The 23,227-nt window shown below is 36.6% G+C and overlaps 2 protein-coding genes across 5 annotated transcripts; one reads left to right on the top strand and one right to left on the bottom strand.

Moving 5' to 3' along the window:
* Positions 1-9,807: 9,807 nt before the first annotated feature.
* LOC113325072 lies at positions 9,808-11,222 on the bottom strand. Its single transcript, XM_026573308.1, has 3 exons — positions 10,892-11,222; positions 10,148-10,798; positions 9,808-9,842 (listed from the first exon to the last, which is right to left on the bottom strand). Exons 1-3 carry the CDS (start codon positions 11,220-11,222, stop codon positions 9,808-9,810), a joined length of 1,017 nt encoding a protein of 338 aa, XP_026429093.1.
* Positions 11,223-16,485: 5,263 nt separating this feature from the next.
* On the top strand, positions 16,486-22,008 carry LOC113321788. Of its 4 annotated transcripts, none has more exons than XM_026569701.1 (16): positions 16,486-16,874; positions 16,957-17,022; positions 17,136-17,369; positions 17,569-17,661; positions 17,745-17,800; positions 17,930-18,041; positions 18,198-18,368; positions 18,522-18,788; positions 19,031-19,252; positions 19,334-19,525; positions 19,616-19,738; positions 19,831-20,142; positions 20,253-20,351; positions 20,453-20,880; positions 20,980-21,016; positions 21,710-22,008. In XM_026569701.1, exons 1-15 carry the CDS (start codon positions 16,728-16,730, stop codon positions 21,011-21,013), a joined length of 2,556 nt encoding a protein of 851 aa, XP_026425486.1. In that variant the 5' UTR covers positions 16,486-16,727; the 3' UTR covers positions 21,014-21,016; positions 21,710-22,008. The 4 variants fall into 4 exon arrangements, with proteins under 4 accessions (XP_026425486.1, XP_026425487.1, XP_026425483.1 ...); XM_026569702.1 differs by having other exon boundaries at positions 17,563-17,661; positions 19,625-19,738; XM_026569698.1 differs by having other exon boundaries at positions 16,487-16,874; positions 17,563-17,661.
* The last annotated feature ends 1,219 nt before the right edge of the window (positions 22,009-23,227 follow it).

Raw genomic sequence — 23,227 nt, 5'->3', positions numbered from 1 at the left:
TTCAAGAGAAATATATAAATTGATCTGTGCGAGATTTTTCTCGGTTTCTTTTGTAATTGTGGAATCTTTGTAATTCTGAAGTTTCTGTAATTCTGCGATTATATCGCCTTTTGTAAATCAAATCAAAAATCTTTTATTTTCTGTAAAAGTAAAATGTTCAAGGAAAGTGGTACTTAGCTTTTATGTGATTCGTTGTTGTTGTCAATCTCGCGCGAAAAATACGTTGCATGAAGTATAAATGTCGTTTAGCAAAAATAGATGCAAGAGGCAAGAATTGAACCCGCAACCTGCTACTTGCATATTCTCACACCATACCAACTGTTCTAAGCCTCTCTTGCGAAATAATCAAAGTTCTTGCGAAGTAATCAAATTCCGACTGTGTGAGAGACAATTCTGTATAAATTTCGCGTAACAAAAATAAACATGCGAGAAGCAAGAATTGATCCCACTTGCATTCATGCCTCCTGACCAACTGTGCAAGCTTCTTCTTTGCGAAATATCTCTGTGAAATTATCATCAACTCTCTTCTGTGCGAAATAATCAAAGAATTATATGTGCAAAAAAATACGCATGTGTTGGGACTTGATCACACGACCATGAACTCATTAACTTCGCAGATGACCAATTGTGCTGCCTCTTTTTTGCGAAATAATGAAACAATATTGCGAAATTATTCATTTTTTCGCTATCTATAAAAAAGAAGAAAACTATGTTCGCAGGCAAATTCGAATTTGCGACCACGAACACAGATACTGCTCTCTGGACCAATTGTGCAAGAACCTCTCTGCGAAATTAGCGCATAACTTTTTTCCTTATTCTTTTATTCTCCCATGCAAATGAGAAGAAAATGAAAAATATGTGTCTCTGCGAATTCGAACCCGTGACCTATTTATTGTTCGCTCAGCCTTGAACCATCTGTGCGAATTTCTGTTTGTGACAGAAATTACAGCGCCTGCCTCTTATCTTATCTTCGTCTTTCCCTTGTTTCTTCTCCTGAACATGAAAATCTTCCACTGAAACTTCCATTTTTTCCTTAAATTTCACCATAAAAACTAATTTTTTCTCTCACTCTTTCCATGTCTTTGAATTGTTGATGATGTTTACTCCTTGAAAGATGTGATTTCTTCCATGAAATTTCCATTTTTGAACCTAAACTTTGTAGATCTAGAAAAATATGAACAATAGCTAATCTTCATGGAAATTTCTTGAACCAACAAGCTACAGGAGGGATAAATCCTTTACTCCTCCCTGTTTCTAGCGCCAAAATGTAGTTGCAGGAAATTCCACAACATACCCCTTGTATTATCATGACTATAATTTCTAAATCTAAACTTATTTGATATGAAAATAAAGATAAAAATAATGAAAATAGAAAATAAGACACAAGATTTACGTGGTTCGATCAATATGATCTACATCCACGGGGTTAGGGATCTTCACTATGATTGTTTGTAATTACACATGGATTACAGTTGAGACTCCATTAATGAGTATTTGGAGCTCTCTAGATCTAGTTTTTGGGGAATAAGATGAATACAAAATAGAAGTTTGACCTCCCTTTCTCTCTCTACAAAACGTGTCTCTTTACAAAGTGTGTCTCCCCTTTTTCTTTTTTGATTATTCTCCTTTTTCTCTCTTGCCTTTCTCTTTATATAGGTATTTACATAATGGATGACAACTTATATATGGTGGGATACAGCTAACATTTCCCCTAATTTCGGATATGGCTTGCGGTATTTTCGCAAACTTACAAATGTTAACTTCGCAAACATCCTAAATTTCGCACGATCATCATACTTTTCTCACGTTTAAGCTGATGTCATCTGTTATGTCATTTCTGAAATCATACTGCGATGTCTTCGTGCTGTATTGCTACTAATTTCGCAAGCATGTCGTTGTTGCGAGATTCTGATCCTACAACTTGTAATATGACGACCAAATCAGGATCGCCATCCTTTTTATGTGATGACTAGCAACCTTGACAATATAATTTGTGTAGTTACTTATCAGGATAATTACGATATTTAGAATACGGACCCGACGACCTTGACAAAGTTCTGAGGATAGTATTGTTTATTATGTCATGATATAAACACTATATTATCTTTAATTGTATACATATATTGCTATTTCCAGCTTTATCCTGCATATTTTAGAGATAATGAGATAATATATTACTAACCTCAGATAATATAGTCTAGTAACGCCTAATATGAAGGATATAAAATTAATTACCTCTTATATCTCATGTCATGTGTGTTTATCGCTATTAGTTAAGACTAATATCTCTAGTATGCAAAAGTCGAATCACTTAAACACGTGTTAATCTAAGATACTCACGTGTCATGAAAAAAGAAAAAAGAAAATTTTGTAAAGGAAGTTAGCATAAGAAGCTTGTGTTGAATATCACAATCAAGATAAATTATTATGACATGCATACATATATAAACTATACGAAGGAATTGACATAATTTGGTTAAAAATAGCATGGAAGAGAATCAAAAAAGCATATGAATACACATTTGGATATACATACCACATTGCCTATATGAATCTACGAAGTATTTTTATATATATAAAAAAAAATCCTCATGCTTATGAAGTGTATTTTAGTATTATCTGTTACTAAAAAAGAATCTACTACTAATAATTTAACAAAAAAACACCAAGAGAAAAAAATTAACTAACCTGCTGCTCTTGCTATAGAGTTCTCAGATCAGGGAAGTAAATAATAACCCGGTGAAGAAAATTAATCAAGTTATGGTTTGTTTTTATAGTGAATTTTTGAATCACAATTAAGAAGATCATTTTATTTCCAAATTTTGTATAGACTTAGCAACCAGCCATTTTTGTTTTTCAACATTCCAAATATGAGTTTTGAGAAATTTTAACTAAATTTCTTAATGTTTGGCTTCTTCTGTTCTTAGTGCTATCAATATTATAGTGGTGGTTATGGTAGGGAGAGATTTAAGATTTAGTGAAGAAGGGAGTATCAGTGGTGGTGCATGTGGAACTAAAACATAAGAGGTAATTAATCTCACTTTCTTGTATTTTAAAACTATAAATTCTTATAATGAGCTTCTTTAACCTATTGACAACCCTAAAAATTACTTGTCAAATATTTGCTCTTGAATTACTCTTCAATCCATGTGAGAAAATAGTATTTCTATCAGCTGATTACAATTGCTTATGTTCCCGATATTGTTGTCAATCAGTATACAGTTTGTATTCTGTATGATCAGTGGATGAATTGGGTCAGGTCCAATGCACTAAATTTAGGTGTGCAATGATACCAAGTTAGCAGATAATGACGACTAATATGCAAAAGATAATTACCGAGCCTACCAGGAGAGATTATCAATGTTATACTTGTTATGTTATCAACTTCTATTATGTTTTTAACACGAGATACATTTATAACAAATTATGAATGCAATTTGATTAAAAAAAAATTATATGAATGCATTTTTAAGTTAGTATTAGTACAATAAAACAATTTACTCCCACCGTTTCATAAAAAATAGGTTGTGTGCAAATTATACATGAAAACAGCCTATTATTTCGAAACGGAAGGAGTATTAATTTAGATATTATGAAGGCACTATTAAAATTTTCTATGATTGTTTTTCAAATACTTTTTTTTCCCTTTCTTAATAATTAAATAAGACCACTTATATATATATATATATATATATATATATATATATATATATATATATATATATATAACAATTTATCATAAGCAAGAAAATAAAACTTAATATTATAAAATATACAACATGAATCAACATACATGTGTATTTTTAATCTGAAAGCTAATGCAGAGGTATTATCGTTTTGTTTTTCTGTAATTAAAAAAGAGGAGAGAGAATCATCCAACATATACGACTGGTACTTATTAAAATATCATGCTTCAAAAGAAAAACTATATAAATAACAAAAACAAAAAAAAAATCGAACTATTTACTAACCTCTTGTTGCATAGAGACGTTAGATTAGACAAAATAAAACAATAATCCAACTCCAGGTGGTGAAGATTAATGAAATCATCTGGTTTGATTTTATACAGAGTTTCAAATTAAAATAGGAAACTCTTTTTTTGTTCTTAATTTTTGGTTTCTGCATTCTACATCTTCTCTTATCTCTTCTCAATCAATCGCGTTGGCGGCGACGGTGGGTGGAAGTGATGGGAAGGGATGAGAAAGGAAAAGTACATATTTTAATTTATTTATTTTTCCAATTTTAAATGTGAGTTTCAAAATAATAAAATAAAATTTAAATAAAAAACCAAAAACGTGGAGCGATTTGGACAAATGAATGGGGCCAGAATGTGCACTTCGGTATTCGAGGGATACACAAATTCAAAAGTTCAATTCAGCTTCCCATGACATCACATGCCAATTAATTTAGGCACTACGTACTGTCTTTTCATTTTGTTCAATTAATATAATCAAAACCTACCAAGTCCAGTTACCATCTCAAAATTCTTTAAAGGTGTAATGATAATAGCAGAATTGGCTCATTCCAGTACTCAAAAGTTTCCTTCAGAGAATGGGTCACACAGAGTCCCTCGCAATCCTAGCAGAGATAAGTTGTTCAAACTCATCAAAAAACCACATCTTCCACCCTTAGAAAGATTTCATACAAGCACTTTTAAAGGTTTTAGAGTTTGTTAATCTAGCTCTGAAACTGTCATGTTCATGTATCACACGTCACATTCGATCATTTTAACGGGTTTTTTGGTTTGCACGCTGAACTCCAATTTGAAATACCCTAGAAGGTTCCCAATGTCAGGTTAGCTAGACATCTTTCTCTATCATTGACCTTGAAAAGGTCCTCATCTTGTAATGAACGAAAAGAAAATATTTTGTAATGTAGATGTGTTTGGAGTGTCTCCCGAGTCCATGCAGTGTTTGTAAGATCAAAATAAAATATTGTTCATGTATCACATGTCACATTCTATTTTTTTAATGGGTTTTTTGGTTTGCACGCTGAACTCCAACTTGAAATCCCTTAGAGGGTTCCCAATGTCGGGTTAGTGATAGGCTCAGAAACCTACAATAATAATACTGCAAGTGCATAGTTTCTAACTAGTAGAATAATGGCAAGTACAGGTCGTTCCCACGAGGAGTGTGAAAATACGTCTACTAACTAATACCAAAACTCAATAATCAAGTAGATAACGTTTTAACGATTTTCAGAAACAAAATGAAATAATAATAATTCTAACAATAAACAAATGAGAATGGGTTATTAGGGTTGCTAGGGTTTTAGATTTCCACCAATTCAATCATATAAGACTCTACTAATTTCTATTTATTACTCAAGACAAATTTCGAAATCAATCTCATGCCTCGGAAGATAATATGTTTAAATTCTAAAATATGGTTTCTCCGTTGTAATTTCCTTCGCTTCATGGGTAGTGATTCTAAAGTATTACATATCAATCCTAAAGCATATTGCGTCAAAGAATTTAATCAAGCACGCTATATCAATTGAAAAGCATAAGTAATCAAGAAAATCACATAATCGATTAAACACCAAGCTATGTGAAGAGAAATCACTAATCAATGAATCATTATTAGAAATATCATCGTAGAGTTTATATAAATAAATTGGTTTCAATCTAAACCCTAACAAACAACTTAGCAAACCATGAGAAAAAAAACTCAAATACACCAAACCCTTGTCGCCTAAGAAAATATATATCACGCCTTCCTCTCATTCTTCTCGCCTAAGAAAATATATATCGTTCTTGTGAGAAAGTCCAATTAATACCTAGCAGTGTCAAGGCCCAGTCCATAATACAACGATCCATAAATCAGAACCCAGCTCCTATTTTCAGTTCGTCGGCTACAGCATCCAAATTCTGTTTGTAGCCAACCAATTCACCTTGAACTTCAACCAAAGATCCAACCATAGCACGGTCTTCCATCTCACACCATTTTAGTTGTCCATCTATTCTGCAGACACGGATGTACAAACTCCGGCGAAATCCTCCCAAGTTCCAGGCCAACTCCAACTGCAAAACATCACCGGCTATTAACCATCCAACTATCGCCATCGATCACCAGCAACACCAATTACTTCCATCAATCACGACAGCAACTCCCTAACCTTCTAGCAGATTCCAAACCCTCAAGGACCGTATTTATCAGATCGTAAGAGAACCCTTTTTCATTGTTGCAGTGAACATCATCTCCATTCACATTCAAAATCGAGTTTCTCCCTGACTTTCCATTTCTGAGCTCGCTTTACAGCCAACATCGTTCTTCTCAGATTTGCTTGCTGCCAAACTTGCTCAACTGTCACACAGCCTCGAGCTCTTATTGCTCCTCCATTATCGATTACTACAGCCAACTCCGTTCGATAACCACCATTAGCTCACTGACTTCGCATTCGACATTCATCTTCTTCATCTGTCTGCGAAACTGCTCCGTCTCGGCATAATTTGTTTCCTGCTGCAAATGAAACACCAGTACTGCCTCCGGCTCATTCTATACCAAACAGTCAACACGGGTTCTCGGCATTAATACCACTACCAGACCATCTGAACGTCTTAGATCTCTAGATTTATATGTGGAATAGTCACATAATAGTGTCATTAGGTATTTATATGAATACAAGTACAAAGAATAGATCAAAGAATCATTCCTAATCTAAATAACTTATGACGAGAATATAGGTAAGTTACAACTAGATACAACAACAATGACTGCACAGGACTCAGACTTTGCTGAAGACTTGCCCGTTATTATGACTGCAGTGACCTGCACCTGGTTGTGGCACCACTGCTGTGGCACATTGTATGTACACGTACAATACCCCCCTCAAGTTGGAGCGGGAGGATTATGAGGCCGAACGCCCAACTTGCTGACAAGACGTCTGAATTGATCCACTCCAAATGGTTTGGTGAAGAGATCAGCCAATTGAGCTGCAGAGGGAATGTGAGTTGGATTTATAAGACCAGATAACAGTTTTTCGCGAACAAAATAACAATTAATTTCGATATGTTTAGTTCGTTCGTGAAAAACTGGATTTTCAGAGATGTGAATAGCAGCCTGATTGTCACAATAGACTGGAATGGGCTTCGAAATATTAACACGAAGATCAGTGAATAAATAATGTAACCATTGTAACTCAGAAGTTACCCTGGCTAGAGCTCGATATTCTTCCTCAGCAGAAGATAGGGAAATAGTTGGTTGTTTCTTGGATTTCCAAGAGATAGGGCTATTTCCCAACATTATAAAATATCCTGTCGTGGAACGACGAGTAGTTGGGAAACCTTCCCAATCCGAATCAGTGTAACCAGCAAGAGAAAGTGAGCTAGTTGCAGAGAGAAAAATTCCATGACTAACGGTTCCTTTGAGATAGTGAACCACACGATAAACAACATCCAAGTGACCAGAACAAGGTTGTTTCATAAATTGACTTAAATAATTGACAGAATAAGTGACATCAGGGCGAGTTACCTGAAGATATAGGAGTCGACCAATTAATCGTCGATAAATACTTGGATCAGGTAGAGGATCTCCTGAGGTTGATAGTAATTTAAGGTGTTTTTCCATAGGGGAGGCAGCAATTTTAACTCCTAAAATACCAGAATCCTGAACAATGTCTATAATATATTTTCGCGGTCCAAGAAAAATACCTTTCGAAGAAAGAGAAACTTCAATGCCCAGAAAATATTGCAAACGCCCAAGATTTTTGAGCGAGAATTTGGCTTCCAGTTTATGTTTCAGCTCTTGAATAGCCAAGTCATTATTACCTGTAATAATAATATCGTCGACATAAACCAAAACATAAATAAAAACTGCACCTGAATGAAAAAAGAAAAGTGAATAATCAGCACAAGACTGTATAAAACCTTCCTCAAGTAAAGCCGTAGAAAATTTAGCAAACCATTGACGAGAGGCTTGCTTAAGGCCATATAGAGATTTATTGAGTTTATAAACACGAGTATCTCCCTTTTTCTGAAATCCTGGAGGAAATTTCATGTAGATATCTTATTTAAGATCGCCTTTTAAAAAAGCATCGTTGACATCAAGTTGATGGAGAGGCCAATTGAAAATGGAAGCAATAGACAATAAAATACGGACAGTCACTAGTTTAGCAACAGGAGCAAAGGTATCATAATAATCAATACCTTCCTGTTGTGTGTATCCTTTGGAAACCAGACGTGGCTTATAACGTTCAATTTCACCATTCGGCTTATATTTGATCTTGAATACCCATTTACAGCCAATGGCAGATTTTTCAGGGGGAAGAGTAGTCATAGTAAAAGTATCATTATCTTGTAGAGCAGTATGCTCTCTAACTATGGCATCACGCCACTCTGGAATTTTAATGGCTTCCGTAAACGTGCGCGGTTCATCATTGGCAATAACCGAAGAAAGAAAAGCACGATGTTGCAGAGTGAATTTATCAAAAGAAATGTAATTTATAAGAGGATAAAGTGAATTAGATGTACCTTTATTAATGGAGCAAATGTAATCTTTCAAGTGAGAAGGGCGATGATGTTCCCTGGTCGATCTTCGTAAAACAGTGTCTTCGGCAGAAATAGTAGGAGTAGAAACCACTACATCAGTAGTGATAGCCGGATAATTGGACACGAGAGTAGATTCAATCCCTATAGAAGTATTAGTATCACCTGTAGGGTGGGTGAATGAAGTAGAATCATCACGATGCAAAGCAGGTGAGATGATAGTGGATGGCGTATCCAACACATGAAGTGTTGGAACTACAGGCGTGTAGTCCTCATAGATAACATCAGGTTCTATAGAGGGTGAAATTATATTGTCAGATGTCAATTTAGCATCTTTGAAAGGAAACAGATGCTCATGAAAGACAATATCTTGAGACACAAAAGTGGTTTTCGTGGCAAGATCTAAAACAATGTAGCTTTTGTGATGGTAGGGATATCCTAGAAATACACCAGGCTTAGCTCGTGGATCAAATTTAGAGGTGATCTTTGTGTTCCGAGCATAACACAAACAACCAAAAATACGAAGATGACGATAGTTAGGCACAGTACCAAGGAGAACTTCATGTGGAGTTTTATGTTGCAAAACAGGAGTACGCATTTTGTTAATGAATAACATGCCGTGAGTAAACATTCACCCCAATAAGTGATGGGTAAATGTGATTGAAAATGAAGAGCTCGTGCGACACTAAGTAGATGACGGTGTTTACGTTCGACAACACCATTCTGTTGAGGAGTGGAAAACACAACTCTGTTGATGATGAATACCACGGTCTTTAAACCATGTTTGCATTTCTCGGGATAGAAATTCCGAGCCATTATCAGATTATACTCTTTTCAAGGTAGAAAGAAAAGGAATTTGATTACCAGTAGAGGTGTGATCAATTTTGTTAGAATATTGAGTGATAAAAAAATTAAAAAAATACTGGAGAAATTTAAAGGTTTCACGTTTGGTGTGCATGAGATAAACCCATGTACATCGGGAAAAATCATCGACTATTGTGAGAAAATACTTTGCACCAGTAAGTGATGGTGTGACAAAGGGACCCCATATATCACAATGAATAAGTTCAAAACAACGTGTTGAAGATAATGAAATTTTATTAAACGATAAACGGCTTTGTTTAGCCAAAGGACAGACATCACAAAAGTGAGAAGAACTGGACTTAATATAATCAAAAGTACGATATAGAAATTTAAAATGTTCTAAGCTAGGGTGACCTAGCTGGCAATGCCAAACATCGGAAGACACTTTATTACATAAGACTTTAGGCTTGACTGACTGTTGTGGATGAACTTGGAGATGATACAAGCCGGAGATGAAATCATCCTGACCAATCACTTGTCTCGTGACACAGTCCTGAAAGAAACAAACATTGTCGAAAAAATAAGCGACAAAATTGGTTTGGCGAGTCAACTGACTCACAGAAAGAAGATTGAACTTGAAATTAGGAATGTGGTGCACATTCGAAAGTTTAAGTGTGGGCGAGAAAACAACTTCGCCAATATGCTTAACAACGGAGAATGAACCATCCAGTAATTGCATTTGAATCAAAGACTGGGCAGGCATATATGACGTAAGATATTGCAAAGAGTTACAGATATGGTGTGTTGCACCACTGTCTACGAACCATGGATCAACAAAAGACGTGGATAGAGTCATACCTGCAAAGTCGGCACGGGGTTCAATCTGTGCAGATTCTGGTGCATGGTTGATCAAAGTTAGAAGACGAGCATATTGATCAGCAGACAGTGTTGGAAGAGCTTGCTGAACGACAGATGTATCAGCTGGCACGGCTGTATCAGCAGCAGTGATTTGCAGTTTATTGTTGGATGGAGGCAGAGAGTTGTTGGTGGTAGGAAAACCATGAAGACGGTAGCATTTGTCTCGAACGTGACCGTGTCTGTTGCAGTAATCGCAGTGTGGACTCTGACGTTTGTTATGGCTTACTGGAGCACGAGAGGTTGATGGAAAGTACCTATTAGAACTGAGAGAAGCAACGTCAACAGTTGGCAAGGGAGAAACAATTATGTGTTGTTGTTCTTCTTCCTGTTTAACCAGGTTGAAGATGCGCAGAGCAGTAGGGAAGGGCTCCATAGTCAGTATTTGACTGCGAAGATTGGAGAACCTGTCGTGGATACCCTGCAAAAACTCAATGGCACGATCTCTCTCCAGCCTTTCCAACATGTGCTTTTCATCACCACAAATACAAGCTTCCGTAGAAGCGACCAGAGAATCATACTGGTCCCAAAGTGTTTTTATTTTTGTATAGTAGAGTGAAACAGGCATAAATTCCTGCTTGATGGAAGCAATTGCTGATGTAAAACGAAATAGAATTGGAGCATTGGATACACAAAACCTTACCTGCAAGTCCTTTCATATAGCATGAGAAGAAGCTGCATAGAGACAGCTTGCACGGATGTCTGGATGGACAGAATTTAGAATCCAACTTCCCACTAGGTCGTCACAATGTTTCCAGCAGCGATGGGTGAGATCATCTTCTGGAGGTGTTAAGGATCCATCGAAAAATCCCAATTTTCCTTTGGAATTCAATGCCTTGGTAATTCCTCGAACCCAGGAACCATAGTTATCAACTTGAAGCAACGGAGAGAACAAAATAGTAGCTGGATTATCACTAGGGTGTATAACATAGGGATCAAGGATTCGGGAGTTGTTGTTATTGGTTTGGTTTGAGTTGTGAACTGGAGAGTTTGGGGAGGATTGATCTGATTCAGACATGGTTAAAAAACCTAGATAAAAGATAAAGACAGAGATGCAGCGGAAGATTTGAAATTAGGGTTCCTAGGATCCACAAGGATACCATCTTATATTTCTAGATTTATATGTGGAATAGTCACATAATAGTGTTGACTGTATCTTTTCATTAGGTATTTATATGAATACAAGTACATAGAATAGCTCAAAGAATCATTTCTAATCTAAACAACTTATGACTAGAATACAGGTAAGTTACAACTAGATACAACAACAATGAATGCACATGACTCGGACTTTGCTGAAGACTTGCCCGTTATTATGACTGCAGTGAGCTGCGCCTGGTTGTGGTACCACTGCTGTGGCACATTGTATGTACACGTCCAATAGAACGCCTCCTACAACATGGCAGTAAACTCTCGATCACCTATTTATTCCATCTTACATCTGCAGTTCTATGTATGGGCATTTCCATTAACAGTAACCTCAACTTTCATTTCTAAAACTCGAACACAACCCCATCTTATTCTCTACACAAAACCCATCAATCACCGGTCATCTCATAACCGATCTCCTGGTTTGTTGATGTCACTGGGAAATGGAAAATGCAGTACGCATCACGGCACATATGAATATTTAGAACACCAACTGGATGACTCGTCTCCATTCACATCTGAGATCACAAAGAATTATATGGTGTGCAGTGGTGCCACATCGTCCATTATCTCTTAGCTTTGTAGTGGACCTTCACTTGCTTGAAACAAAGAAACACAATTCTTTATTATATTCTCTAGCCGAGTAACTCAAGTGGTTGTTGATATATTGAACTACCAGGCCAACCCTATTCGATCATTTTGGTTGCTGATACATGAAAATACCATGCCAACCCGGCTGCTGATACATGGAAATACCAGGCCAGCATAATAAGTGCTGCTGATATATAGAAATACCAGGCCAGCATATTTGATCATTGTGGTTGCTGATACATGGAAGTACCAGGCCAACCACATTTCATCATTATGGTTGCTGATATATGGAAGTACCAGGCCAACCACATTTTGCCATTTTCATCGCAAATACCATTAAGTCTCACATTTTGCTGTTTATTCGATGGATGATCGAATTCACTTGTACTTTCTACAAAAGCACTAAAATAGTATTAGTAACTAAAATATTGTATTATAGCTAATATAACTGTGGGTATAAAATGTAGCATTTACATGCTTATCAGTTAGCTAGATATCTTTCTCTATCATTGACCTTGAAAAGGTCCTCATCTTGTAATGAACGAAAAACAATTATCTTCTGTAATGTAAATGTGTTTGGAGTGTCTTCCGAGTCCATGCAGTGTTCGTAAGACCAAAATAAAATATTGTACCCACAATTCTGCTCGTGATGCAAAGGTGCTTATATTCAGGAGGAGGACTACGATGATCTCGCTTGTATGAGGCTGTCGATAATCATGAGTGACGTGTGGTTTCTTAATCACTATCGATAATCAAGATGCGACACCCCATATTTGATTTACTTTGACATTTTTAAGACCACCATGTAATCGAGAACACGAATATGTTTGGATACGAAAATAGCTTTAGCTTCTTGTCGATTATTATCCCAACCTCGTCTTCATGCAATGTACGTTGAATATGTATGTGTTTTTTTTAATAAATATATACATTCTAGTTTTCGATAATTGGTCATCTAGAATTTTTTTAGACCATTGCTCGGGTGAAACCGCCCGCGTTGATATCAAGTCATTTGTAAAATTTAGGGGACGAAATGCATTCTTAAAGTAGTAAAGTACGAAAAAAGCTGTCCCGGAAGACTACATGAAATATTGAGAACTTTCACTTGGGTTAGTAAGGAAACTTGTTTCTTTTAATCAGAACTCTTGTTTATCTTCTTGTCTATCTACCGAAACAAAATACTCATTTTTTGGAACAATACTTTTGACTGTAGGTATATATAGGTTTGTGTATACACCTGAGGAGAATTGAGCCAAGAATTTAGTGAAAATGACCATTGAACTTGAAATATCCTTGTCTTGTAGATAATGAAAATACCAATTCAACAAACTATGAAGCGCTCAATTCAGATGCATAATGAAGAAATTATGAGTGATATACTAAAGATGGACAAATGTGGCTAAAAGTTTGTCATTTTGGGTTTAAGGGAAATGAAAATTCAGAAACCTTTTTTTTTTTCGCCACAGTTCGCGAACCTAACAATTTGAGAAATCCACCCAAAAAACATGATTAAAGTTTATTTTGATCAAGTTTTTGATGTTTCCTCTCCTAGGCAAGGTGGCTACTCAAGAAGCAATCTATTGCCATATTTGGCTAATTACTTGATCATGTATTTGTTCTAGGATAAACTAAGATTACTTGGGATCAAAGTAATTTGTGAATATGGAAATTAGTTCATGAACTTAATTTGAATGCAAGTAATAGTTGCTTTAATATCCCTATCTCTGGTCATTCATTATAGAGGATTCATGTAGCTACACAAACAATCCATCGAAAAATTGTGTATGTGTTGCATAAGGTTGTTTTCGACTTTGTTGTTCTTCACGAACAAGGGTGAAGCTATGAATACTTTACTTGTGAGTTGTAAAACCCATGTTGGTTATGTTTTTCTTTGATAGTTGCATAACTTGAACTATGTGATTACAATAATTATTGTCTATTATATATAAGGTTCTTCACTTCTGCTATAAGGATATTTAAGGATTATACATCATAAACCATAGATTTGGTAGATTTAATCTTAGATTGTATATCAACACTAACTTGGTCGAATATAGATTAGAAAGACAACTTTACGTAAGGTGTCTCACAAAAGCCTTAAAAAGTTCTATAAGATATCACTAGAATATTTCTATAGTTGATCTTGTGAGGGAGCTCATTCTGGTTATGAAACGTGTAAACCCTAATTGTTGTTGAGCATCTACTAAGGAGAATCGGCTTCCTATAGAAGATTTACAAGAGTAACTCCTGAAGAGAATCGACGTTCTGTTAGGAGTTTTACAGATACTTGAAACAACTAAAATGAGGCAACATTGAGGGTATACTTAGTCTCCATTACATCTAGTCCAAAGTCTGATAGTAGGTAGGAGGTATATAACTTAAATCGGTGTTTGTTAAATTAGGAGTAGGACTACAAGATTGTAGTTCTCTTATTAGAAAAATCTTGGTGTGTTTATTTTACTTTTATTTCGTCATTATATATTCTTTTTTCTAAAGTATGGTTCTTGAAAAATAGAACAAACAAGACTTATTCTTGTTGGAATTCGGAACTTGAAAGATATCATTCTAGGTTGTCATTCTGTATTGATTTTTGAGACCGTCCAAAAAATTTGTCACATAGGTTCACCAATGAAAAAGTTGATAGTAACCAAAATTGCTACAATTTTTGGACCGAGTTTCATATAATTGCCACCGGTTGTTGCAAAGTAACCAAAATCGAAGTTTGACCCTCTTATATAATTGTTGATAAAAGATAGGTTTCATCTTGGTTACTTTGAGACAACCAATATCAATTCTCTGAAATCCAATGAGACTTTATTAGACAATAAAGTTTGATTTAAGAACACTAACTCTTAAAGATTCGCACATCTAAGATGATTGAGAAAATAAGACATGCAGATTCATCGTCTTGGCATGATAAACTTCTAAGCTGTACAGACGACAAGGGGATGAAAGAAAATAATGGAAGATGGATAAAGAGTCATCTAGGTGGCCGGGATTTATATAGATAAATTTTGAATTAGAATTAGGAAAGTGTTTCCAGTAATAATGCTTTTGTGCCAAATATGGGAACCATCGTCCCTTTGTTTTTCTACATTTTAGAACCAATTGGTAAAAGGCTGGCTGGCTTATTCAAGCCGCACAGTCCACATCTATCATCTAGTACATACTGTATTTTGTAATCAAATAATTTCTTCTTCTAATGATTTTTGAGTGATGGACATGTAAGTTTGGTTGAGGGAGGAGGCATGGGCGGTGACGTGTGGGTATGTACTAGTTTTGAATGGATCATTGATTAAGATCGATTGATGGTCTTTGGAATGTCCGTACCTTATAAATGGAAGGAGCATTCCCATTATACCCACTCTTATACGAGGTAATGTACATTAAAAGCCTTAAGAAGTTCTACAAGATATCACTAGAAGACTTCCAATTGAGCTTTAGAGGTAGAATCAATTTGTTTGCGAAACATGTAAACCCTAATTGTTGTTGAGCATTTACTAAAGGGAATCAACTTCTGTTAATAGAGTTACAAGAGCAACTCCCGAAGAGAACCAACGTTTTGTTAGGAGTTTTACAAATGCTTGAAACAACTAGTGGGGAAACATTGAGGGTATACTTTGTCTCTATTACATCTAGTCCGAATTCTGATAGTAGATAGGAGGTGTAATAGCTTAAATCAATATTTGTTTAGTCTGGACTAGGTCTACAAGATTGTAGTTTTCTCGTTAGCAAAATCTTGGCATGTTTATTTCACTTTTATTTCCCGCATTATATATTCTTTTACTAAAGCGTGATTCTTTAAAAATAGAACAAACAAGACTTACACTTGTTGAAATTTGGATCTTGGAAGATATCATTCTAAGTTGTCCTTCGATATTGATTTTCGAGACCGTCCAAAAAATTTGTCACATAAATTCACTAATGAAAAAATTGGTGGTGTACTAGGTACCTCATTCTTTCAGTTTTTGAATTAAGTTTCATAGAGTTGCAACTGGTTGCTGCATAGTAACCAAAATCGAAGTCTGACCTTCTTATAAAATTCTTCGTAAAAAATCGGTTTCATCTTGTTTACAGTGAGATGACTAGTAGCAATTCGCTGAAATCCAGTACGACTTTAGTAGATAAAATGTCATCCAAAAAAACTAACTCATGAAGATTAGCACATCTATGGAAAAACAAAAAAGATCTTACTAATGTTTTTTAATCAAGTAGTTTGAGCCTAGACTTCTTCTCATGATGTTGATGATTTTTTAATAAGTACATGTAAGTTTGGTGTGGGTAGGTACTGTAATTTGGAATGGCTCATTGATTAAGGTCGATAGAATCATGGGCTTTGGAATGTCCGCACCTGTAAATGGCATGGGCCTACCCATTATACCCACTCTCTCTTTTTTCTAAATTTGGTTGTTTTTTCTCCTTGATTAATCAAAAATTAATTAGTATTAGTCACACTCCTTTTTTATTAAAAGTCTTAAATCCATTGAATTAGGGAGGGAGGAGTACAAATCAGCTGCACCACCACAAAGCCAGCAGCTTTTTATAAGTGAAGTCCCCCAAAACATTTGTGTTTTGACTGTCAGTCTTCTCCTCTTTCTCTCTTTTGATTTCTCTTTCTAGGGTTTCTCCCAATAGAAAATAGAAAAGGAAAAAAAAAAGAGGGAAAATCACACACCAAAGAGAATCAACAATCTGGGTTCTCTCTGATTCATTCATTTCATTCTCAATATTACTAATTTAATTAGGAGGAGGAAAAAGATAAATTATTTTTAGGTTTTGTTTAATGGAGGTTGTCTCTGGAGGAATCTCCGCTTCTCGCGGTGGTGGTTCACTCCCTCCTGTACCTTCCTCATCTACTTCTCCTAGGAAGGAATGGCGTGCTGTTTCTGAACAACATTCTTCCCCCATTCGAAACCCTAACAACAACGAGGTACACTATAAAATGCTTGCTTTTCCCCCTTTCTTTAATGGGTTTTCTTATTTTTGCTTATTAACTTGTTTTTCTTTCACAGGAGTTTGAGCGATCAAAATTAGGGCAACAACAACAATCTGATCACGAAAGAACATTCTTATACGAGGTAAAAATTATCTTTTTTTTTTTTGGAGGGGGGGGGGGGGGGGGGGGGGGGGGGGAGAGTGTTGAGTGATAGAGGAGAAGAATTAATGAGGGTTTGTTTTATTTTGTGCGGAGGTTCAGCAAGTAACAGGACAGCAGCAACTAGATGGTGATTTATGTTCAATGTTGATGAACGACAACAACAATGCTGAGCAGAAACTACACAATATAATTAGACAGAGACAGGAACTACTACAAATGGAGGTTGAGTTGAGAGCACAGTTCATTGCTAGATCTGAAATCATCGCAATGCAGAACAGCTACAATGCCCAGATCAATGACCATGCCAATGCTGCTTCTCAGCTTAAGGTTAAATGTTTTTACTTTTGCTGTTTTGATGGTTATGAATTTCGGGACCTTCGAATTATAGCTAAATTGCTTTACTTGTATGCAATGTTGGTAGGAATTGTATGTGTGAGATGGTGATAACTGCAGGTCATAGTTACATGATACATCAATTTTTGTTTCTTATGTTCTATTGTGGGATTGTTTTATCGCGCAGGAGCAGCTGCGAGAAAGGGAACAAACAATACGTGAGATGGAATTAAAGATGGAAGAGATGGAAAAAGAGCTACATGCTGTTAAAATGGACAATGAGACGGTATATTTGACGTGCCTATTCAAAATGTGGGATATCTGCTGTTGTTCTCGTTACGTCTTCCTCACATTTTACCATTTTGACAGGCTTGGGCTAAGGAAGGCCTTCTTAGGGAGCAAAACAAAGAGTTAGCATCCTTTCGGTATGTTCTTCTAGCATCTTTGAGGAAATTGCCCAATTTTACTTGCTGTCTCATTCTACTATTGCTATGTTAATGTTAAGATGGGTGTTCATTGAGTGAGTTAACAATTTGGATTTTGTTGCCTAGCAGAAGAGAGTGGGATAATTCTGAAGCTGAGCGAGGCCAAAATCTTCAGCAAATTCATGATCTCAAAGAACATATCCAAGAAAAAGATAGGCTGTTTCTTGATTTGGAGGAGCAGGTGCCCTCATAACTTCTTCATGACCATTTCACTTTTACAAAGTTCTGTCCGCGCGCCTTATCATCTCTTAGGCAGAGAATAGATGTTTCAACATTTAAACCATCTTTCTCCATGGAAAGTACATAGGTGGATTGTCTAATATCTTTTGTGTTTCAGCATAGGGTTGCACAAGAGACCATCATATACAAAGATGAACAGTTGAGGGAGGCTCAAACTTGGATCTCTCGTGTTAACCAAATGGACTTAATTACCAATCAGACCTTAGAGGCTGAATTGCGACAGCGGACAGAACAGTTTAATCAGTTTTGGGTTGGATGTCAAAGACAGGTTGTTTTGACTTTCCTTTTACACTCACATGTTTATTCATGTCTCCCCACTGATAGCCTCTCTTTTCAAAAAAAAATTGTTGTTCTGTTCTTATCCGCTACTTCCATTTCGCTCTTTTTTGTGTTATTGACTTGTTTCTTTTGACGATGTTAGTTCGCAGAGATGGAGGGCCATCATCTTCAGGTTATACAACAGCTTCAGTTAGAGCTGGCTGAGGCAAGAAAAAGGAGTGGTGTCTATGCTGATGACTTGGTTCGTGCAGCTTCAAAAACTAAGGAGGCATTAGCACATACACAAAACAAAGGGAACCAGATCAGTGTAAATGGGGGTTCCCCTCGAAATGGTAATACTAGTGCCTACCTAAACGGGAACGTTGAGGATTTTCAGGCTGTTGCTTCAACTGGCAATGTATCAGTTAAGGTAGGTTCAACGATGCCTTTTTTGAATGCTCTCCAACATCACAGTTGTAAACGTTAATGGCAGATATTTGCCTGCACTTGCATTTTCAGTTCTGGAGCTTTGACAGTCATGATTAACACATTACATGTGATGAACAAAATTAATTGTTGGATAAATTTGCCTGTTGTTACGTCCCAACTCAGTATCATCAATTTATGTTGGCATGGGTAGAAAATTTTAACTGCCCCCTTTCTCATCAACAGCAAGATCAAGTTCCTGGAGTTCATATTGTTCCTTCGTCCCTGTTTGGAATTGGTGCCTACGGTCTGCCTGGACAGGTTGCTGCACTGCATCCCTTTGTTATGCAGCAGCAAGGTGCTCCACCCTCTGTAACATCAGCCAACACGCACATTCCTCAATCTCATGTTGGTCAACTTCAGTCAGGGCCTGCAATTTCATTCCATCCACAGTGGGAGAACCAGCAGGTAAAGGATGAAGTAATTGTACAACTTGTCGTTCTATATAATGTTGCTTGTGATCTCTTAAACCATTTTGTTTCCATTTAGGCTGTACCAGAGAGCTCACAGGTATCAAGTCAGAGTCAATATCAAATGCCCCAAACTGAGCAAGGATCTGGTGCTCGTTACGAATACGAGCTTACTGCTGATGGTCTCATTCGTAAAATGAATCATTTGGAAGTTAATGTCAACCCAAACCAGGAGCCTGATCCTGTAATCACATCCAATGAAGAAGCAGAGGTTACTTCTTTTGGAAATTTTATTCCATGTAATACGACGCTTTTGACTTTGGCGCAATATATTCATCAGTGTTTATTGTTTTCTGATTAGGTTCTTCAGTCAAATGATATAAATAATTTGGTGCCCCATCAACCACAGCAGAACTTTCAAGAAAACTCACAGTTAGATGCTGCTTTAAGATTGGACTCTCGTGTACAAAGCGGGGAAAGCAAGGTTAGTTGTTATCGAGTATTTTTTGCGGTTTTTAATATGACGCCTTACCTGGTGCTCGGTACAAATATAGCTAATATCTCCGATCCTTGCAGGTTCTGGAGGAAAGCATAGAAACTGCACCTAACCATTCATTAGAGGTTCAAGAGCAGACTGCACGGCAACTTTCTTCTGCCAATATGTCATCTGGTAGTTCGACACATTCTATGAATTCTGCTGAAGCTACAGAGTGCAATGCTAGTGTTGTGGTTTCATCTGAAGCATCCTTTCCAGCTGAACGGGTGATAAATATGCTGCCGGTGAGAAAAATCCCGGAGCCTAAGCTATTAGATGAAAGGTCACTGCTAGTGTGCATTGTTCGTGCCATTCCTGCAGGATCGGGTGGTCAAATTAGAATTAGTTCAACGGTAAGATATAGTCCATCTGGTGCTCGATGCCCATGCTACAATCATTGCCTTCTACCTGTGCTAGTTCTAATTTCTTGTCTGTCCTGTTTATTCATCTTCTGTCAATGTAGCTACCAAATAGACTGGGGAAAATGCTTGCACCTCTTCATTGGCACGATTATAAGAAAGTATATGGAAAGCTCGACGACTTTGTGTCTGGTCACCCTGAAGTAAGTCTCCAAGTAGCTTTTTATTTGTTTGCTAGTTATCTATATTAAATTCATGTTGCTCTCTGAAGTTCTTACTTCTTAATTGGGATCTCAATTTTCAGCTATTTGTTGTTGATGGGGATTTCATTCATCTTCGAGAAGGAGCACAAGAAATCATATCAGCTACTGCTGCGGTTGCAAAAGTTGCTGCAGCTGCAGCTGCTTCTGCTGCTTATTCGTCTTTGCTACCCTCTGTGGCTGTTACTCCAATTGCTCAATCTAATCGCCTGAAGAAGGTACCATCAATTGAACCCGAACATGTTAAGATTGGTTCTGCAAAGCCTTCACTTAGCGCTTCATCGGCACAAATTCGTCCTTCAAACGGTGTTCATGGTCTAGAGAATGTCAAACTTTTGGGCAAACCTAAAGATCCAAAGGAGTTGAATGGTGTTCATATGGCTGTTGGAAACGGGGGAATGCCCATTCTCCAGACTAAAGGATCAAGTAATGGGAGGAATGGTTCAAGTTTTGCAGGAAAGCAACAAGGAAGGTAGTTACTCTTAGCACCTTAGGGTGGCCTCTTGTCTTTAACTCAACTGCTTGTTGATTCTTGAAAAATCTTACAAAGTGAATTTGTCTTCTTTTGCAGCATCCCTGGAACTGCATTAACTTCTCGAAGATAGAAGGTATGCTCATTCTCTTTGTATAATCTTGTTACAACTAGTGCTAATTTTCATATGTGAACAATATTTGGTTTTATTAATGGTTCGTGCATTGTTCATCTAAATGGACTTAATTGTGGAGATTGTAATTGTAATTCTGTTATCTTATTTAAGTTGAAGGTTATTGAGGACATTTTGGGTTAACTCTCATAATAGCTTAAAGCCGTAAACAAATATCTTTCCACACGTAAACTTACTTTTGTTGACAGCAGTTGAAATTTTGAAATTACCATACATCAGTAGTACTTGGATAGAATAACAGTCAGCATAACGCGTTTTTGTACCTCAATCATATCCCAGTGAGCACATTGTCAATCTCCCTACAAATTGAAACTATCATTTCTGTATCTTTTTCCTTAAGCAGCTTGAACCTCGAAGACACCAACATCTCCTCTGGACACAACATCTCCTGAAAACTGAAACTATCATTTCTGAGACTATGCTTAGTTCCCGCGGCCGGTCATGTTACTAGTATCCTTAGCCTAGATAATCCTTGTTGTGCTCGGTGTTCGGTTTTCCTGTCAAAGTTAAACTACTTGTTATGGAAGGTTTTACATGTCATTTGATTTTGCAATCATACACTGGGATTCTCGCCTTGCCATCTATCCCGTCTTCCTTTATCACACTACTCATTCGACAGTTTTGTATATTTGACAGGGCATGTCACTGGACTGGTGTATGAAGAACGTAGTAACCTGATGCAACTGTTGGTTTGATAGATAACATGCAATCTTTTCTGGAGGAGGAGAGAAGCATCAAGTAGAAAGCGGCTCAAATGGTGTGTTAATCTCCAGCTGGTATTTCTTTCTGTTTTGCTGGGAAAAAAAGATGCCCTCTCGATCCATGTTGTATTTTCTTTCTGCTACTTTGGGTTGGATGTTAAACTTGTCAGAATTTCATGCACATATTTGCAGCTTTAAAAAATATATATAAGCTCTTTCAGGAAACCAGGTATAGAAAAAGTGACTCCGGTAAACATTTACTTAGAAATTAGAATGCCTAGAAAGTAGTGCCACCTTAAAGGGCATAATAGAGCCTATGGAAAATGCTCTTTTCGTGGTATTTTTATCAGTACTGCTGCTACTGCTGCTACATAGTAATGCTTATTATTAGACTGTATTCAGATAGCATCATTTGCTATGATATACACATATTTGCTGTATGCAGCTTACGTATCTATACCCAAGTGGATGTGGTGGTTGTAGTAGATGAGGTTGGGGTGATGATGAAATGAGAAAGAAAGATAGAGAACCAGATGAAGATTGGTGTAATAGAGAGGATGAGACCTAGAGGAACCATCCAGAGCTGAGTATTGTGGGTATGATACTCAACGGTCCACCATACTAAAATCAGAACCCCAACCAGGCTTGTCAATAGCGACCACAAACCATAAGTTAGCAATGGTGAGTTGGATGATGGCATCTTCCTTGTGTCTCCAGCAGTAATGTGGCAGGAGTACTTTTTGCTGTTCTCCTCATTCAGAGATCAAATTGATAAATTTCCAATGTTCTAGTCAAAGGGTAGAGCAGTACAGCAGCCTTAGGATCTAGTTTATGTTTGTTTGACTATGATTATGAATATGATTTGAGTTATAGAACATAACTTCCTGAAGATACAGAAAATATCAGATTTAGTATGATGAAGATTAGGAAGGGAATAAACATGAGTTACTTCTTCATCTTTTGGCTGTTGACATATAAATAAGAGGGGGGAAAAAGCAGAATGGAAGCTGTCTAATAATTTATTACAAAACATAATATTATGTGCGGTTTTGTTTGTCATGAAATGATTAGTATATATTCTCCATCAACTGTGCCTCCTCAAATAAGTTGTTTACCAGCAATTTGTATTTAATATTCCAGACTGATTGGCTGCTGTCCTGATTATCAACTTCCCAAGTAAAGAACTGAAATATCGTCGTCAAATATGTATCTGCTGCTGCTGTAGCGTACCTTCCACTCTTAAGTAAATGATTAGATAATTACTAGCTAAATGATATCCTAATACATAAACTCAACTCTTCTTTCAACTCATTTAATTTTTGTCCAAATCATTTTTAGTCTGGATGTTCTTACAATCTCATCAGATTAGTAAAAATAGAACCGTTTTTTTTGGGACCATGATTTTATTTTCGGTAAGACATTAGAAGTAAATCTAGGTTACCCCTTATCTAGA

Source organism: Papaver somniferum, chromosome 11, assembly GCF_003573695.1.
Source record: "Papaver somniferum cultivar HN1 chromosome 11, ASM357369v1, whole genome shotgun sequence".
NCBI classification, from domain to species: domain Eukaryota; kingdom Viridiplantae; phylum Streptophyta; class Magnoliopsida; order Ranunculales; family Papaveraceae; genus Papaver; species Papaver somniferum.
This window is presented reverse-complemented; position numbering and strand designations above follow the sequence as displayed.

Coding starts and splice junctions, on each gene's coding strand:
- LOC113325072 (XM_026573308.1), bottom strand. CDS start 11,222: ATGTCTGAATCAGATCAATCCTCCCCAAACTCTCCAGTTCACAACTCA. Junction 10,799..10,891: donor TCCAGACATCCGTGCAAGCT/GTCTCTATGCAG, acceptor GTTTTACATCAG/CAATTGCTTCCATCAAGCAG. Junction 9,843..10,147: donor ACCCCGTGCCGACTTTGCAG/GTATGACTCTAT, acceptor TGTTTCTTTCAG/GACTGTGTCACGAGACAAGT.
- LOC113321788 (XM_026569698.1), top strand. CDS start 16,728: ATGGAGGTTGTCTCTGGAGGAATCTCCGCTTCTCGCGGTGGTGGTTCA. Junction 17,370..17,562: donor ATGCTGCTTCTCAGCTTAAG/GTTAAATGTTTT, acceptor TTTATCGCGCAG/GAGCAGCTGCGAGAAAGGGA. Junction 17,662..17,744: donor TTAAAATGGACAATGAGACG/GTATATTTGACG, acceptor CCATTTTGACAG/GCTTGGGCTAAGGAAGGCCT.